An 18,583-nucleotide genomic window follows, 5' to 3' on the forward strand; every position below is an offset into this window, starting at 1 on the left:
GGCCATTCCCTGACCCATCTCGAACCACAAGCCACCGTAAAGTTGTGAACCTGACCTTAGGTTCATGGACACATAGAAGACGGGAAAGTGTATTAAGGTTCCTTGGTGTCTAGCCCTTATGCTCGTCCTAACAAGCCCTAATACCCTCTAGAAGTTAACCTTGAATATTTCCAGAGTCTTACTAATCTCCTCGAATGTCTTTGCTCAGCGGTGCTTGTCTCGTCCAGATGTTCATCCCAACCTTCTGTCCATCTGTGACCGGCAATCCAGCATGTAAATTACGTTGATCTCCAGAACCATCGACGTGGAGGTTTTCCCAATACACGAAATTTCCCTCCAACGGCCGAAATGTCACGCCTCTCTCCCAAGGCTCGTCGCAGTCAATGAAGGAGCACCATCGTTCGTCAGAAGGGGCGTCTAAGAGCGGGAAGTTGGTTCCACCTCCGGTAACGTTAACCGCTGACACATAACCGAAGAAAGAAGACAGCCGATTGCCGCCTAGATGAGCTCTGGCGTGTGCAGGATCTGTGAACCAGTCTGTATGAAAATGGTACTGCTGTCCCTTTCCATACTTGACCAGCTGCAGTGGTTCTACGTGACTCTTAGGCATACCATACCCTTGGAACGCTATTGCGCGCTCTTCGATGCAGCGAACAACATCATCCCGCCACAGGCTGGTACTCTGAGATGTCCGTACGTCGTGCGTGGTTTTGCCTCCAGAAGCATCAATAACTCCAGAATGGGTCAACGTGCCGCTCCTGATACAGATTAGTGGCATTATTACACAAACACTGCAAGATAAACTGACGCCATATCCAGCAGATGTGACCGCTCTGCGGCCGTGATGAAGTCGGCGATATAAACCACAAGAGGGGATTTAGAGATCATGTGGACCTTGTATGGCGGGTGTGTGCATACGTATCCCGACGTGGGTTTCTGATCCTGAGATAACACGGGGACGACCAATGTCGCCGCGAGGGCAAAGGTTGCGGTCGAGAGAAGACTAATCATGTTGCTTGAATGTCGATCTATAGGCATTAGGCTTTGCTGCAATCTTTCAGTCTGGGAGCTGCCTCGTTTATGAAGCCATCGCAGCTGGATTTGAAGTCGGATGATTGATCTGGTTGACAGCGGCTGAAACTCAGGGCGTTTGAAGCGCGAGCTGGCAATTTCTCGTTCGCACGTTGGGTCATTCGTTTGGGTTCCCGATCCTCCATGACGGTTTGGGGTTCAGTCCAGGGGTTTCCTCGTCTGATCAGCGTACCTTACCTTAGCTTCAGACGTCGAAACGCCACAGTTATGGGTCGCCAGCCCCCAACCTGACTAGGGGTTCACCCTGATCGTCAGCCGATGTCCCTTTTTTTTTTTTTTTTTTCTTTCTTTTTTTTAAAGCTCCACAGAGAAAGAGCTCACTTTCAGCATCTAGATGATGGACTCAGCAATTTAGCCAATATCGAGAAGCCCTATCTGAATGACATAAAAATTTCCGGACGCAGACTTGGCAACTCTACAGGTTGCCAATGCTCTGCTTAAGAGCGAAGTCGCACAACTCTCTCACTGTTGCCAATGGTATTGGACGAGGTCGGGCCTAACAACAAAGGTAGCTGGAAATTTACTAACACATTTGGCCTATATCGCCTACTGATAAATGTCTCTTTAACATCTGAAATATTCATTCTGGTGGTGTTAATCCAGCTTGATGTCCGGCGTCGTCCCAGTCGCTCGGATGGAGAGTGGTACAATCTTGTTGCAGGGACTAGGTAGGTACCATTGGAGATGTTGGCTAGACACTTAAGGACTTTGGATAATGCCATTGCAATCAAGGGCAGTCAAGAGAAAGATAGCTAGTCTCTAAGAAGTTTGCTTCTCGTATTCACCAAAGCGGTACTATGCCGGCCGCCACATACTAGCAGTATCAGGTCTAAGAACCAAGGTATTTCATGGATCGTATGGTCCAGTCGCCCTACGGCCAGTGAGTAACTCTGCCTCCCCCAATGCTTTGACTAAGTAGATGTCTTCGTGTCTGACGCCAAATCTATTTTCCAAATAGATTCCAGGCTCATTCGTGAATGTCATACCGGGCTTAAGCAAAATATCTTTGTTCCACTTGTTCAAGTACGGCGACTCGTGAGCTATGTGATACGGATCAATAGCTGCTTTCGACCCCCGATCATGAGGAGCATAGTAGGGAACATACCTTTAATACCGATACCGTGACCCAAACGATGGGTGAAAGCGTATCCATAGCCAGCATCTTCAATGACTTGGCGAGCTGCAATATCCACACTTGCTGCTGTGTTATTCGGCTTGAAAGCGGCGGCGGCAGCTGATTGTGCCTCCAATACAATGTCCCAGACCCTGAGCTTCTCGGCACGCAGCTCAGCGTCCGCAATGAGATGCTGTCGTCCTTCCGGGTTTCGGATCCATGAATTCAGTAGGGAACCCATCATAGTAGGTGACTGTGGCTTTGGTGGATCGATGAAGAAGCTGCGACAAATATCCGAACTGTAGCCCAGATAATGGGCACCAACATCGATGACAACCATGCTCTCAGGAGTCAACTTTTTGAAGCCAGTGACAAAACCACCATGAGGAAGCGCTCCGTGCTCCTCGAATAACACAATATTGAAGAACAGTCCAAAGTTGATGGAGAGGAGAGCAGAATTGAGAATTTCGGTGACTTCATCTTCTGTAAGCCCCGACATCAGACAAGGCCGCATCGCTCTAACAGCGACAACAGTCCCAGTATTGACAACGCGAAGCAATTCGACCTCCGCAGGGCTTTTCTGCTGCTTCACGAGTTCAACTTCCTGAGAGAGGCCGACCGTCTCAAATCCGGCAGCATCCAGTCCTCTGACGATGAAGTCACGAATCTCCTCGTCAACCATGAGCTTTCCATGATGGCCATCGAAGAGATGTGATTTGAGCAGCGTGTCGTACGGGTTCCAATGCTCTTCCCAGATGACAATGTCCAGTTCGTCTTCCCTTGTTGGTATGCCGAGCATCCGTACCCTGCCCTCTTCAAAATGAGGCGATAAGAAGGCAGTCTTGGCGTTCACCTGACCAGAAGAAGACACATGAGGGAGGATGAGCATGAGGAATGGCCGCTCTTCAGGCTCCCAAGGTTCCCAGTCAACTTGAGAGATGTTGCCATAATACCTGTCTCCAAGTCAGGACTCACGTACTCCGAGGCTGAGAGGTCTTCGGGTTGTCGAAGAAAGACTTACTGGAAAGTGTAGCCAGGTTCCAAGACGAACGCATCTACATTTGATGCGACCAGAGCTTGGGCCAGTCGATCTCTGCGTTCAAGGAATTCTTCCGTAGAGATAGGTACGGCGGGGTCGAGGAAGGACAAGTCGGCGTGCAGATTATCAATAGTGCATTGCTGGGCTTTCTGGTACGGAGTAGACGTACGTTCCCGCGACTGGAACGACAGAAAGTAGTAGCATGAGATGGATGCATATAAGAGCAATGAAGTCGCAATAAGCTGTAGTTTGTTTGGGAACCGTCTGGTGTTATGCCTTTGCACCTGTGCCTGGTGTAGAGGTATGCCCTCTAAATATTTTGTTGATACAAGCATCGCGATTGTTGCGGACTGCGTCGAGCAAGGTTTGAAGGAGTAGAGATAGACAAGAAAAGACTTGAACATCTGCATTCTCTCTGCGCTGAATAAACAGCACGCAAGCGAGCACACCAGGATGAAGCAGTGCCGAGAAATCAGATGTCGGAGGGCCTCCGACCTCGCGTTCTACCCCTCTCCGGGGTGCAGGAATTGGAGATCCTTTCCCGGATTAGGGTAGCCTCTCCACACGAGTCATGCCAGGATTACAGCAGCAACAGCAGGTACGAGCGTCCATCCTCTGGTTTACGACATGGGTGTCGATAGCGGTAGACAGTTTCCCGTCGGCTTACAAGGCCGATCCGGAGGACAAAAGATAAGCAAGGATGCCGCGGCGTACGCCGTCGCTTTTCTCTTCGGCATAGATGCGCCGACATGAAGTGCCGTCCTTCGAGTTAAGTATGGGAACTGCCCCATATGAAGACGTTTGGAGCTGTGTCCTTGTGTGTTAGATTATACCACACATTTGGTGTGTATTTTGGGAGCCATTGACTCGGATGATACCACACAATGGTCACCATGCCAGAAGTCAACAGGGCGACCTCCGGCACTGAGGAGCGAACAGCTACTAGAGATGACGAAATTGCTACTGACGAAAAGAATATCGCAAGCAAGGCCCCGGATAGTACCGAAGTAGGGGTAGTAGAAGAAGGACCACAGAAGACGTACTACAGCAGTCTGTCTGTTTGGTTGATGGTTTTGTTCTCGGGACTGGCAATAGGCTCAGATGGCTAGTATGTTGGACATCTACTCTCGCTGCCTTCTTGCAAGATGTATCGCTCACAATGCTGCAGCAACGCCGCCGTCATTGGGAACGTCGAACTGCTACTTGCAATCCTTTACCCTGACGATCTGACTACCACGATATACCAGAGGCTCTCCAATGCTTTCCTGATCGGCATGATTGTGGGAATGATACTTTTCGGCGTCATCAGTGACCAACTTGGCCGTAAGACTGGTGCTGTGGCCACAACAATCTTGCTGGTACTAGGCATCGCCTTGTCGACTGCAGCCAGTGGTACCACGACCACAGGCATGTTTTGGATGCTTATCATTGCTCGTGGTATTGCCGGTGTAGGCGCAGGAGGAGAATACCCAGTCTCTGGAGCTGGTGCCGCCGAAGCGACCGACGAAGACGCCAAGTTTCGCAAAAGGAGGGGCTTCATGTTTGCGATGCTCGCAGACTTATCAGCCAGTCTAGGATATGTTTGGGGAGGTTTGGTGCCTCTGCTGCTGCTGTTGTGCGTTGGCCAGCAAGTCTCAAAATACCATATTGTTTGGCGAACCTCGTTTGCGTTGGGTATGGCACCCCCTCTTCTCATCTTCTGGTTCCGGATGCGAATGGCAGTCTCGACAGCGTACCGGAAGTCAGCATTGCGGAAGCAGAGAATGCCATACTGGCTTGCACTGAAACGGTATTGGCGACCGCTTTTTGGCGCAGCATCAACATGGTTCTTGTATAACTGGATCTCTATTCCCTTCGGAATTTTCAGCTCAACAATCATATCAAGAGCCAACGTAGAGGAAAGTCTTGTTAAAACGCTCGGGTGGGGCGTAGTAATCAACTGTTTCTACATCCCCGGCCCTTTCATCGGTGGGTACCTATCGGACAAAATTGGGAGACGTCAGACCATGGCTTTGGGGTTTACGTTGCAAGCAATCCTCGGTTTTGTCCTCGGAGGCGCGATGAATCCTATCCAGGGTGTATTTCCTCTTTTTGTTGTCCTCTACGGCATATTTCTGACGCTTGGCGAAGTTGGCCCAGGAAGGTAAGGTTATTCTCTGTAACCCTTAACACCATTTAACTTACCACTCCCACAGTACCGTTGTTCTGATAGCCTCCGAGTGCTTTCCCACGTCCATACGTGGCCAGATGATGGGGCTTATCTCGGCCTTTTCGAAAGCGGGAGCTGCGATTGGCACACAGGTAAGCTAACTCTTACCGTCAGTTACTACAGAATTGATCTGCACTGACACGATATGAAAGGTGTTTACTGCGATTTTGAACAAGTACACCACCGATCCATCCAAGGGAAATCAAGTTGCATTTCTGATTGGCTCTGGGTTCGCTGTTCTTGGTGCTATCATCGCGCTTTTCGTGATTCCAGACATCTCAAGGCACCTGAATGACGACGATGAGGCTTGGAAGAAGTACCTAGCTGAGAATGGCTGGGACGCTCAATGGGGCGACGAGGTGACACGCGATCCGACCGGTGTTGTTATGGATAAAGCTGCGTCTTAGCTTAATCATCATAACTGGATTAGTGCACTATACATTGGATCAATACCTATCTCAACAATAGAAATGCATGATTTCTGGGTACATTGGCTCATCAGGGAGATGCGGGAACTCACAGGTAAAAGTTTCATAAGTGTCTTGACCGGATGAAGAAGGAAGTTACCTCACTCAGGTATCAGCCGTCAACTCAAAGTAAAGATACCTATAGGTCATCCGACGCCAGACAATCCCCTGACTCCCATTTGAAGATCCCCAAGCCTGCATGGTGCTGAACTGAGCCATGATACGGACTGGTGACTAAGACATCATAAGAGAGATCATGCAACTCTCAAAGTTACGCTGAAAATCCCCATGCAGAACAGCTTGCCGAGGCGACATGCAGTCAAGGTATGGGGAATCATACCTTCGTGATCTGCCTGAACTGGCATAGTTAGAGCATATACGAGAGTAGGTTAAGCACAAAGGTCATTACACACCAGGGATGATAGACAACGGCGGAATAAGTTTTGCATGGCCTATAATTAACCAAGAGCCCTCTCCGCAACTTCTTGATCTTATGCAAAGTGGAATTACCCAGCGCAAAATGAAGCTACCAGTCAACTCCTCTTTTGCTCTACTTTGGGGAGGATTGTTGACCGTCTCGACACAACCATTTGACCGCCGAATACAATGCCCCTCAGAGCTGATACATTGTTAGCTTGAACGCTGGGGTCGATGGGGACGCCTCCCGTGGGCATATCCAGTGGGTAAGAGAAGTGTTTCGTGATTGGGGCTTGTTGGGGGATGACATCTCGGACGTTGAAAGAACGTTTGACATTGGTACGTTCCATGCATATACTGGCTCCCTTGACAAAGAAACTTTGTGAGGAATGGAGGGGTAACGATATAGTGAGTTCAATTACTGACTATCATCCTACAGATACCTGACTTCGCGCTCGGGTTGAGCTTGCTAAGCTGACACGCCGGCATACGGAATGGTCACGTAGAATCAAGCTACTTCGGGGCTAGGAGCCATATCACAGGCTGAGCCTGTCAGTACTAATGTAAGTCTGCGCAATGGGTTTGAGTACACGTACGATGAGAACGGAAGGAAAGGAACTTTTGCATACGTGGTTAATACCGGAGTCTAAGTGAACAACCCAGACTTTGATGGTCACGTAAAGCTCGGCTACACTGTCTACCCGAAGGAGAGTCCCTTCAAAGACAGCAGTGGACATGGTATTCATGCTGCTGGAACAATCGCCTCCAAGACGTGGGGTGTTGCTAAAAAGGCGCAAGTCATTGCGGTAAAGGTACTTGCGCCAAACCAGGTACTTCAAACAAAATGAAGTGACCTTACCTAGGAGAGATTCGGTTCTAACACTTCGAAAGTAGGGACTAATGTCCGAATTCATGGAAGGCTTTGCTTGGTCTGCGAAAAATGTTGACGAAACGCTTGGCCGCGCAGCGAGTGCTATCGACAACACTGCATGACGTTTTCGTGATTTTAAATCTGGCGCCGACTTGCATGCATAGGGAGTAGACCTATACTCCTTGTCCCTTGAGGCTGGCAAAGATGCTGCCCTGAGCGGGACTTCCTTGACATGATCACAGGTTCTTGGGCTAGCTTTGTAGTTGAAAAGTCTTCAGCCAAGCTCAGAAACAGTGGATGCCATCACGGCCAGGATTTTGGAGTTGTCTAAGCGCGGTACCGTTCAAGGAGTTCCGGGAAGTACCCCGAACTTCATGGCGTTTAATGACATGGGTGTTCAGCTGCCGAATCCTACGACCAACTGATGCGGAATAAGCTGTTGACGATGATGCAAAGGCCGAATACCGCCGAGCGCAACTACGGGTCAAAATTACAGGCAGATAATGGGTCCACTGCGAGCTTGTGTGATGGAAACCGTCGATCCGAGCGGAAAAGACTCGGACTTTAGGATACACGTTGCCCGAGCCGAGGGGCCTTTGATATAACAATCCGATAAGACCGGTAATTCTGTGTTGTGCATTTTCTCTTGATGGTATTCCTCCGTCTTCTCATAGTGATCGAGCAACAGGAATCGGAAAATGCGCACCCAATCCTTGCTTGGGAAAGGTGGCTCTGCAGAGTCTTGGGCTCTGAGAAGTGTCTCCGGAGAAGAATACATCGTCCAGATTGGTTTCCCAAGAGACTGGCAGAGTCGCAATAGACAGGAACATGAGGCTCCGATCCCCGTTTTGTATGTCAGGCCGAATATCATGTCCGTATCCATTAGTCTGACAGGCAGCTAGTTACCTTACGGATGGAAACTCAGTGTTTCTAAGTGCTCTGGAATCAATGCATCGCCATTTATGTATGCGCTCTTCAGATACCCAGGGGATCGTAGTTGCTATTGGCTACCCTATACCCGCGGACTCAAGATTTCTCTTGAGCGCCTGCAGAACTAGAGATTTCACTCCACCTGCGAATGGAGCATCTGGTCATGAAGGGGGTGCGGATGTCTTCCTTAGCTTTCTGCAGAACAAAGTCAAACCTTTGGTTGCTCGGCGGCTTTACGAGACCCGGGGGGCGACTCTAGGCCGTGAAGCGCTATTTGGACATTCGTATGGGGGGCTACTCTCTCTGCACGCCCTATTCACAAGAACAGATATGTTTCACTGTATCTTGGCCAGTAGCCCCAGCATTTGGTGGAATGAGAGTTACATCCTTACCGAAGAAAGGCTTTTCCAGGAGGAAATAGAATGTCAGAAGAAAAGTCCATCGCTCATGCTTTTTGTTGGAGATGAGGAACAAAATCCAACGAGGAGGAGAGGAGAGGACAATGACGAGTACAATAGGAGGTTGAGACGACACCGTGGACTGCAAATGGTTGATAATGTTATCACCATGCATTCACGCTTACAAGAAAGCACTCGGCTAGACCATCTCGCAATGAGGGTTTACGATGGAGAAGACCACGAATCTGTCGTAGCCTGCTCCCTTAATCGAGGGCTGGCAACGTTCCTTGACGATTGGCCGTTAATATAAACGAAGTAACACATATGGCTGTTACGCAAAGCCCAATTACTAGTTCGTCGCATTGGAAACATTCTCAGGGTACACCAAGCCTTGTGATTTTATTAGAAACGAGTATCTAAAGCTGTCCTAATCTCGAGCACGTGAATCATGCTAACTTCGGACATCTCGATGGCCACTGATTCTTGCCGAACTGTGCTACTGGTAGAGTGCCCAGTGCATCCCGAGTATTACCTCAGAATCTTCGCACCGAAACCCGAAGCATGTTATTCTTGAAGTGGCCCAAGAAGCGAAAGAAGTCTCACGGAGACTGTTTACTCAGCTGCTGGGCAGTGATCGTAGTAACCATCGGCATTGTTGCCCCACCATGTCGGGAAGGGGACAGAGGGGCCACCGGCGCCGAACACCGCAAACGACAGGATGAAGAGTACAGTAAGACTAGCTCCGTCGAATGCACCGGTGACAAGGTACGAGTAGTCCTTGAAGATGCGAGGGCGGTAGTTGCGAAGGTAGAATTGGACGAAGAAACCACTGATCAGCGAGCTGAAGAGTACGCAAGTTTGAGATGCATTGTACGGAATATAGCCCGCATATTGGATGAGTTGGGGCAAGTTAATATCGTACAGGGAGTAACCGCGGATTTTGGGGATAAACTGAGCTGCGTTAGCAAATGTAGCATACATGTATTCGAGCAACGCCATCGGAGACTTACGTATGCAATGATACGGTGGACAATGACAACGCCAAAGCCGATACCTAGGCCAATCGGCACAAGAGCATACTTGCCCCCAGTCTTGTACAGGTACTTCGCCAGCGCCCAGGATGTGGCGTTGGTGTTGTACGATTGCATCGTTGCACCGCTCCAAGAACTGTTGCCATCGCTGTCCACGAGAAGCTCTCGATTTCCGTTCACAATAGAGATCATGACTGCGTAGTTGATGAAACCGCCAATGATAGTACCGTAGATTTGGGTGAGGAACATAACACGAGGTGGGATTTTCACTGGTAGACCAGGTCAGCAAAGTTCGGCAAGTCATAGACACTGGGACATACGGTATTCTCCCATCTTCAGGTCGTTGGAAAGATTAACAGCATTCGAGATGACGTTGTGCGACCAAGCGGCAAAATACATGTTGCCAATGGGACGCTCAGGAAGGATGAGACCTGCCAGCATCTTCGATAAGTTGTTCGTAGCAATTCCGTTACCGAAACGAGAGTAAAGAATTGTGCTCTGGGCGCAAGTCAGCTGGGAACTGAGAGCTAAACCGTGGGTTCCATGCTTACCAACGGCGCGATGAAAATTCCCAGAAGCAGGGACACGACATATGCCCAGGCCGGAAGCGTGACGTTCTGTGTCGTGACAACAACGAGGCCAAGAACGAAGCTGACGACGAGTACAATGACGTACCACCACCAAGGGGTCTCCTTGTAGTGTTTGGTCATATGATCGTGATGGCGATCATCATATCTACCACTCTTTGCGCTCTGATACGCCCTCTTGACGTCTCCGCCCCAGAAAAAGAAGCAATGGGCAACCAGCGCCCCAATCTAATGTTCTGTCAGCCTTCGTTCCTAGTAGCATATGGACTGTATAACTCACCGCCGCGTTGGCCATGAACATCGCGTACGCAAAACTGCCTGTGAGTCTTGGGATGCCATACTTGGCGAGGGCGTCCTGGTTGAGCACACCGCCAGTGAAAACCTTGGCAATGGGATAAGCAGTACCGTCCTCAGATCGCAGTCGCGTCGACATGAAAGGCTGCGACTTGGCATCCCAGGCGTTTGTGTAGTAGATTCCAATCATTGCAAGGAAGCAAATGAAGAAGCCAATAGCAGAGTGAGCCTGCAGAGTCAGAGGAAGTGAAGTGTTGAATGAAGTAATCTGGTGATACGTTAGTTTTCAAGCAACTATGCTGAAACGATGATTGGTTCCCTCACATATTGCCAGTCGAAAGACAGAGAGAAGAGGCCTAAACCTTCATTGTTGATAGAGCCGCCAAAAAGGTTCGTAAGAACAGCAGCCTTTGAACCTGTGGCGTTCATGGCAGCGAGGCATGGAATGGAAACGGAGTTCAGCCATGGAAAGATGTATGCCGGGAAGAATTCGTAAACAAACATTCCTGCGAAACTGTACCAGAACCAACGCAGAGGCTTGGAGTTCTTCAAATCTTGCCAATGAAGACCTTGGAGGGTCTTTACTGTAGGGAGAGTGCTCCAATAGACAGCATCGACATGCCACACGGCGATGGGGCGCATGACACCACAAATGCCGTAGCCAAAGAGGCCAATGGAGATGACGGTCAAGACAACGGTGGTCGGACTCAGAGGCAAGTCGTAAAAGAGATCTTGTGCCGCAAATACCTGGATGCTAGCGGCGGCATTGGACGCAGATGTGGCTGTGATGGAGCAGATCGCATGTTCTTTCAGCCCCCAGGGACCCGGGTTGAGAAATTTGAAGATCTTGACGTACGCCGGAAGTTCGCCTTCGGGATGGTCCTGCCTCCAACGAGCTTCAAGCTTATCACCACGAGGGAAGACCTTGGACCACGCCTTGCCCACGAAGTAGCCGATGAGAACGATGAAAGTTCCGGAAATGGTGACGGCGGTCGGTTTGAACTGGTAGATAAAGTAGAGCATTTTTTCAGCCAGAGCTCGTCCCACGTCCGAGTCACCACGTAAGAAAAAAAAAAAGCTCACAGTGTAGATTTGACTCATGACAGCCTGGAAAGCCGAGAGGCAAGTTGCCAGAAACATACTCCGAAAGGTCAACGCAGGGTCGAAGTCATCTCGGAGCGGCAGTAAGTATCGGGCAGCGTCGGCACCGGTGATGATGATGGCATTGTCGCTGTTGTCGTCTTTCTCGTGGTTCCCATCGTCGGATGTCGTAGTTGCCGGAATGGCCTGGATTTCGGAAGCCAGTTCCTTTCCAACCCCTGACTCGTCGATGCTGACTTTCTCGTTGATGGCTTGGTGAGAGGGGACCGAAACAATTTTGCCCTCTACGGGATTCAGCCCCCCCACCACGATGGCATCTGTCAATGGCACCGGCATAGTCGCAACGGAAAAGCACAGACCAGGGCAGGAAAGGCAAGAATCAGACAGACTAGTAACTCAGACAAAAGGATCGGTTTGCCAACCTGGAGTGCTAGAAGTTCGGGATTTCCGCACACTTAAGGGGAAGGCAAACGTGGTCATTTTGTACTCTATGCTTCAGCCTGTTGCTGAGTGTCGACCCATGTTGTACGACTGATCCGATATTGACTGTCTTAGTGATAAGGGGTTCGATGTCGTGATAAGGACCGGCATTGGTGCAATTGAGGGCCTTGAAGCTGTTGTAGGACAGACCAGCTGTTGGATGCCGCTCGACAAGGATTGCTGCATGTAGTCTGGACTTGAGCTGGGGTCTTCGAGCGAGCCCGGCTGATTGGAACGCCACTCCACAAAGAGAACTACGAGCTTTTAGGAAGGTCCCTATCAAAAGGTTACTGACGTGATAGGGATTCCCCGGAAATTCCAAGGTTTTGTGATGGCTTCTTTCTACTGGTAATGTGCAGACGTGGACATGTTCTCCGGCTGCTCGGCCCATTAACGGAAAGAGGGTGTCCCAAGCAATGCCCAGGCGGGAAGGTCATGTCTTAAGCCTTGCCAAGATGTGGCCGAGACTTTGGGACGACTGCTGGCGGATTCGGCCACCCATCCCAACATCCCAACATCCCAACTCATGCCATCTATCGAAGTTGCGATACCCTGGCTTGTCTTGATGAAGAGTCGGCAGGGGTTCTAAGATGAAGCACCCGACGCTCATTTGCTGGCCCTAGGTGGGGGTGGATCCCGGTCCTTGCACTTTTGTCCTTGACGTGCTCAGTCGCCCGAACTTTTGCTCCAAACGTGCTTGATTGAACTTTTGTTTTTGACGACGATGTGACAGGAAAATCGTTTTTCTGTGTCGGGGCAAAAGGCTACGCCTGTAAGCCCGACGTATGGACTATGAGCAGATGACGAACCGGTCAGTCGGTATCTCAATGTTATGGTTGTCGAGTATGGCTCCTTATCTCATCGGAACACGCGGCCACTTCGACAAAAAAGACGCAAGGTTACTTTGAATTCGGCTGGTGCCCCCATGGTAGTCTACACGTGGATGTGGGGGCAAAATATCCCAAGGGCCGTTACGATGCAAGTGGATCACATCAAGTAGACCTGTAAGGCATGAAGAATTTGAGATGGCAAGCCGGACGAAGGACTGAGCGATTCATCGTCTTCCACGCGACGATGACAAAATGGATTTGCAGTGGTCCCAATAGGAAGGAGGGAGATGGTAGAGACACTAGGAACTGGAACGGTCTCATGATGAGAGATAGTTACTAGGCAATCCTGACTGTGAAGGACAATTGGGCGCTCTCATGAATGTCAGATAAGCATTTGCCTATTACGCTCACCTTCCCACAGAGGATGAGGTGGCATCGGACAGACCGGAATGGCGCTCCCAGCCTGTATAACTAAGTAGGGCTCTGATTTATAACTAAGGATAGAGTACGTGAACTATGCATTACCAACGAGGCTCTTAATGCCTTCGCTTTTAGCTATAGCTAATAGTAATAATATCTAACTTGCCTATTTTAGGTAGTTCTCTTAGACACACTCACACTTCTTTTTTAGGTATTATTTTTGAGGGTATAGAGACTAACGAAGTATCTAAGAGTACTATTATATAGTATAAGTATTTAGAATCGGTTAATATCCTAACTTAGTAAACACGATTAATTATAATAGAATTAGTAAAAAATACTTAATAAGTTTAAAATAAGACGTTAAAATAGGGGGGTAGATTTAATAAAAAATATAAGAAGTAAATATAATAAACTTATTTAAAATAAAACTAAATAAAAAGTATATATATTAATTCGTTATAATTATTTTTAAAAAATTATAACTCTATATATATTTATATCCTAAGTAACTATTGTAATATTATAATTAATTCTATTTCGATTTTATAATAAGGTACTTAATTAAGTAATTAAATACCCAGATATACTTAGTACTATAATTAATAACGAGAAACAATCTCTTATATTTAATCCCTATAGTAACTTTTCTAGCACCTCTAGCCTTAAATTTCGAGGGACTAAAGGATTAATAAGCCACACTTTCATAGTTTATATTCACACTAAAAATCAAAATCAAGGGGACTTTTACCCTTTTATTCTACTAGAGATTTCTATTCTCTATAAGCCCCCCTTAGGACACTTACGTTATAGTTTAATAAATATGCCGCCCTAGCTAAACTCCCTACCTAACAATATCTTTAACCCGGGTCGGCCCGCGAAGGACCTTAAAACTAGAAGTTAGACGTAAATCTAGCCCCGCTTTATTAAATAAATAAAAAAATAATAAGGGTAGTAGTATTTTACTAGTACCAAAGCTCCTACCTATCCTATACCCCTTATATCTTTTTATAATATCAAACTAGAGTTAAGCTCAATAAGGTCTTTTTTTCTTACTAATTTTACTAAGCCCGTTCCCTTAGCTATAGTTTTACTAAATAGTAAATAGGGATAGTAAGAATCTCGTTAATCTATTTATGCGCATTACTAATTAAATAACGAGGTATTTAGCTACTTTAAAAAAGTTATAATTACTCCTACCGTTTACTCGCGCTTAGTTAAATTCCTTTATTTTAATATTCAGAGCACTAGGTAGAAATTATATTACGTTAATACTACTTTTTAACTATCGCAATACTATATTTTAATTAAATAGTTAGATTCCCTTTATTTATACTAGTTCTAAGTTAGTTATTAACTATACGCTAGACGGCCGAAACTTACTAAGGGTATTAAAACCTAAGTATTAAAAACCTCTAACTAGTTACCTAGTATTACGGCTAGCTAGTTATAATAAGTATATTAATAAAAGTTAAAGCTACGAGTATATTACGGCTAGCTAGTCGTAGTAAGTATATTAATAGAAGTTGAGGCTACAAATACTAAGTAAATAGTATCGTAGTCGTAAATAGCTTCCCCGAAGCTATATCTATAAGTCGTAAAGTAAGTAAGGCTTCGGTAATTAATTATAGTCTTATTAAGAGGAGTTCTTAGTAAAAATAGCTAAAAACGATTATAAGATCTAATACTAAGTTAATTACTAAAAAAGCTATAGGAAGTCTATCCTTAAGCCCGGCTCAAGTCTATACTATATATAAATCTAACCGTAAACATATCCCTTATTAATAATTACTCTTATTCGTTAAGTAATTGCTTAGTAAATATTAATAAGCGCTTACTTAGAATAATTATAGTAATTACCTTATTATATAATTACCGTTTCTTATCTATATATAACTTATTTATAGTTCTTCTATTCTATAAGAGTTACCCTATATTCCCGTATTCTTATATATATAGTATACCGCAGCTACTATAAGCCTACGGGGCAGGCCCTAGTCTTAGTTATATATATTAAGTCGTAATATTAGGTCTCCTTTTTAAAAGTCTTATCCTATAAACCTATAAGTAAGTCATTATAGCTTAAGTTAGGGCTCGTTAAGTAGTTCTCTTAAAATACTAAAATATTTACTAAATCTTCGATATATCGTCGTTTAAAGCTTACTTTTAAAATTAAGGAACGAGGATTCAAAATAATAATACCTTATTCATTTTATCACTTATCGGGGCAAAGATATAAAATATTAGAAAGTAAATTAAGGTATTATAAATATATACATCATAATCGTTCTTATAACACAACTACTAGTACTATATACGATTATAAGTTTTTTTTTTTTTTATAAATATTTCTCTATATTAATCGTATTCGTAATAAATCGTTTTTTATTTAAAGCTAATAAGCTAGAATATAAAAAAAAAATAAAAGAGCTTCTTTTTTAAAAACGAGTAAAGGCCTTATGCCGTATATAGGCTAAAATAAATAAGTCTTTATTAAAATTAAATCGTTTTTAAAAAAAAAAAAAGATAGTATTTAAGAGGGGGAAAACGATCCCTAATCCTCTTAATATTATTATTAAAAATAAGTCGGCTATTACGTAGGAGGCACAGTTTAATAATACTTTTAGAGTAATTAACTAGGACGCTATAATAATTAAGAGTTCCGGTTTTAATTTTAATTTTAGTATTCTAAAAGGGATTCCTAAGAGTTCTAGAGGTTTATAATAGGTTCTTATATATTTTTTTTATATCCATAGCCTTTCTATTTAATAAAGAATTTTTATATTATATTCCTAACTCTATAGTTAATAATTCGCTTAACTTTATACTCTAATTAATTTAGTTCGATAATAATATAATCTTCTATATACGAACCTCTTAATATAGGCTCGAGTAATAAAATATAAAAGACGGGATAATATCGTATCGTATCTAATAATCTTAATTCGTAATTAACTAATAAGACTTTCTTAATAATTTCGAAAAGTCTAAGTTTTTTATAATCTAATTTATTACTTAGTCGTTTTATTTTAATATTACGGTAAAGGAAGTAAGTACTATCCCCCTCTTTTAAAAATAGTCCTCTAATCCTTAATCTATCCGCGTTTTTTAGGGTTAGGGTTAGGGTTAGGGTTAGGGTTAGGGTTAGGGTTAGGGTTAGGGTTAGGGTTAGGGTTAGGGTTAGGGTTAGGGTTAGGGTTAGGGTTAGGGTAAGGTAAGGAAGTCGACACACGCCCCAGCAACTGATTGACACAAATGAGGTTCTACAAAGACAGACAGCACATTCGACATGTCTGTTCGAAGCCGCCAAATGCTGATTTTACCTCGCTTCCAGTATCGAGAGCATTTTCCATAAGTACATTTATCCGTATAAATTATTTGTTATTTAGCAGGTAATTCATTCCGATTACACCTACTCCCGACGTATGGGAGAACATGGAACCTGGAAAATCGTGTTGTTGGGTACGTACCCAAGGTTGAGGGACGACAGGACCCCACGTTGACCCCAGTCCCTGCACCGTTGGCCCACTAACGTCACTGGAGAATGCGATCGGAATTCGTGCCTAGATTCAAGCCAAAAGGTGCATTCCAATTTCAGACACTTTGAACATCACACCAAACCTTCACAGCGTTCAAAAGTTTTTACCTCGAGGGATTCTTGCCCTGAAGCCCTCAGCAACCCTTCTCACGATGGCTGATCAGTTGAAGGACCCTCTACCGACGTTCGTCGAGGACTTTGGCAGCGACGAGCGCATCTCCTTCTCCAAGCTTGACAACAAGTACCTGGCCGTCCTCGACGACGGCACCGAGCTCGAGTTCGACCCGGCGACATCCACGTGGGCCGAGGCCGCGGACGAGCCCATAGAACCACTCGACGACGAAGACGAGACTGCGGCGCAACTGGCAGACCTGTCGAGAGCCGGCGCCGGCCCGAGTTACAGCAATGGAGGCAGCAATAACCCAAGGAAACGGAAGGACTCGCCCACGTCAGGAGATGCGGGCGGCAACGGCAGCAGCAGCGGCGGCGCGGACAGACAACAGAGCGGCGGTGACGGTAATGGCGGTAACGACAACGGCAACGGCAGGGCGCGGCCAGCAAAGAAGGCGAAGCCAGCGCGCGCACCGCCGCCGCCGCGCCAGAACACAGCCGTCTACGTCACGGGTCTACCCGCCGATGCGACTGTGGACGAGGTCCATGACCTCTTCTCCCGAAAAGCCGGCGTGATTGCCGAGGAGATTGACAGCGGCCGGCCGCGCATTAAGATGTACACGGACGAGGCCGGCAACTTCAAGGGCGACGCGCTCGTCGTCTTCTTCAAGCCGCAGAGCGTCGAGATGGCCATTATGCTGCTGGACGACACCGAGTTCCGCTTCGAGCCGGGGCCGGCGGGGGCAACGCCCAGGATGAAGGTCCAGGCTGCCGACTCGAGTTATAAGAAGACAAAGTATGACGAGGACACCAATAGCGCGGAAGGGGGGGATAAGAAAGGGGGAGACGCTGCTGCCCCCCGGCCACAGCGGAGCACGAACAATGGGGACAAGCAAAAGATTATCCGCAAGACGCAGAAGATGGCCGCGAAGCTGGCGGACTGGAGCGACGACGACGTGGCGGCGGCACCCGTAGAAAGCACCTCGAAGCGCAATCGGACGGTGATCCTGCGGCACATGTTCACGCTGGCGGAGCTGGAGGAGGACCCGGCGGCGCTGGTGGAGATCAAGGAGGACATTCGCGACGAGTGCGGGAAATTGGGGAGGGTTACCAACGTGGTGCTCTACGACGAGGAGCCGGACGGCGTGGTAGCGGTCAAGTTCTCGGATACGCAGGCCGCGCAGGCGTGTATCCAGCTCATGCACGGGCGGGCATTTGACGGGCGGATCGTGGAGGCGAGTATAGCGAAGCCGAGGGAGAAGTTCAAGATGTCCAGGGGACAGGTCAGCGATAGCGACTAGGTACTCTATGGATTTCGTCTTATCTTGTTTGGGACGGTTGGTTTCCGGATTGGAAGGCTTGTATATATAGAATTGTATTACTGCAGACCGCAAGGACGCATGGTGCGGAAAGAAGAGCCTTCAATGGCAGAATACCATATCAATTTTGGGCAGCTTCAAACGTTTCGTTCAAACTTCCAGACCGCGTTTGCCTTGCTTTTTGAACGGCCAAAACGCAATGCAAGGAGGGTTATCAACTGAGACGGCTCATACATCGATGAGGGGAGAGAGAAGCGAAGCATTAAACTTGCCAGTATTTTGGCTAACAAGAAAGGAAGGGGTAAGAGATGTAGAGTGAGGGCATATTCAGTATC

At 46.8% G+C, this 18,583-nt stretch overlaps 7 protein-coding genes across 7 annotated transcripts; 4 read left to right on the forward strand and 3 right to left on the reverse strand.

Moving 5' to 3' along the window:
* Positions 1-181: 181 nt before the first annotated feature.
* On the reverse strand, positions 182-1,011 carry CPAR01_02701 (2OG-Fe(II)oxygenase superfamily protein; the record flags this gene model as incomplete). The annotated part of the gene is made up of 2 exons (XM_060486988.1): positions 182-758; positions 809-1,011. The coding sequence occupies 2 exons, from the start codon at positions 1,009-1,011 to the stop codon at positions 182-184; spliced, it is 780 nt and encodes a 259-aa protein (XP_060354316.1).
* Positions 1,012-1,938: 927 nt separating this feature from the next.
* CPAR01_02702 (metallopeptidase family M24) lies at positions 1,939-3,580 on the reverse strand (the record flags this gene model as incomplete). The annotated part of the gene is made up of 3 exons (XM_060486989.1): positions 1,939-2,132; positions 2,198-3,159; positions 3,228-3,580. 3 exons carry the CDS (start codon positions 3,578-3,580, stop codon positions 1,939-1,941), a joined length of 1,509 nt encoding a protein of 502 aa, XP_060354317.1.
* A 549-nt stretch (positions 3,581-4,129) lies between these two features.
* Positions 4,130-5,861, forward strand: CPAR01_02703 (major facilitator superfamily transporter; the record flags this gene model as incomplete). The annotated part of the gene is made up of 4 exons (XM_060486990.1): positions 4,130-4,353; positions 4,414-5,388; positions 5,441-5,546; positions 5,607-5,861. The coding sequence occupies 4 exons, from the start codon at positions 4,130-4,132 to the stop codon at positions 5,859-5,861; spliced, it is 1,560 nt and encodes a 519-aa protein (XP_060354318.1).
* Positions 5,862-7,907: 2,046 nt separating this feature from the next.
* On the forward strand, positions 7,908-8,847 carry CPAR01_02704 (IroE protein; the record flags this gene model as incomplete). The annotated part of the gene is made up of 2 exons (XM_060486991.1): positions 7,908-8,063; positions 8,104-8,847. 2 exons carry the CDS (start codon positions 7,908-7,910, stop codon positions 8,845-8,847), a joined length of 900 nt encoding a protein of 299 aa, XP_060354319.1.
* A 302-nt stretch (positions 8,848-9,149) lies between these two features.
* CPAR01_02705 (OPT oligopeptide transporter) lies at positions 9,150-11,886 on the reverse strand (the record flags this gene model as incomplete). Its single annotated transcript, XM_060486992.1, has 7 exons — positions 9,150-9,488; positions 9,548-9,837; positions 9,889-10,066; positions 10,120-10,383; positions 10,436-10,717; positions 10,774-11,451; positions 11,533-11,886. 7 exons carry the CDS (start codon positions 11,884-11,886, stop codon positions 9,150-9,152), a joined length of 2,385 nt encoding a protein of 794 aa, XP_060354320.1.
* Positions 11,887-15,397: 3,511 nt separating this feature from the next.
* Positions 15,398-15,625, forward strand: CPAR01_02706 (uncharacterized protein; the record flags this gene model as incomplete). The annotated part of the gene is made up of 1 exon (XM_060486993.1): positions 15,398-15,625. A coding segment is annotated over one exon (228 nt), but the record flags the coding sequence as incomplete, so codon positions are not given.
* Positions 15,626-16,970: 1,345 nt separating this feature from the next.
* Positions 16,971-18,230, forward strand: CPAR01_02707 (splicing factor u2af-associated protein 2; the record flags this gene model as incomplete). Its single annotated transcript, XM_060486994.1, has 1 exon — positions 16,971-18,230. The coding sequence occupies one exon, from the start codon at positions 16,971-16,973 to the stop codon at positions 18,228-18,230; it is 1,260 nt and encodes a 419-aa protein (XP_060354322.1).
* Between the last annotated feature and the right edge of the window lie 353 nt (positions 18,231-18,583).

Source organism: Colletotrichum paranaense (assembly GCF_030867605.1).
Source record: "Colletotrichum paranaense strain IMI 384185 chromosome Unknown Scaffold_2.1, whole genome shotgun sequence".
NCBI lineage: Eukaryota > Fungi > Ascomycota > Sordariomycetes > Glomerellales > Glomerellaceae > Colletotrichum > Colletotrichum paranaense.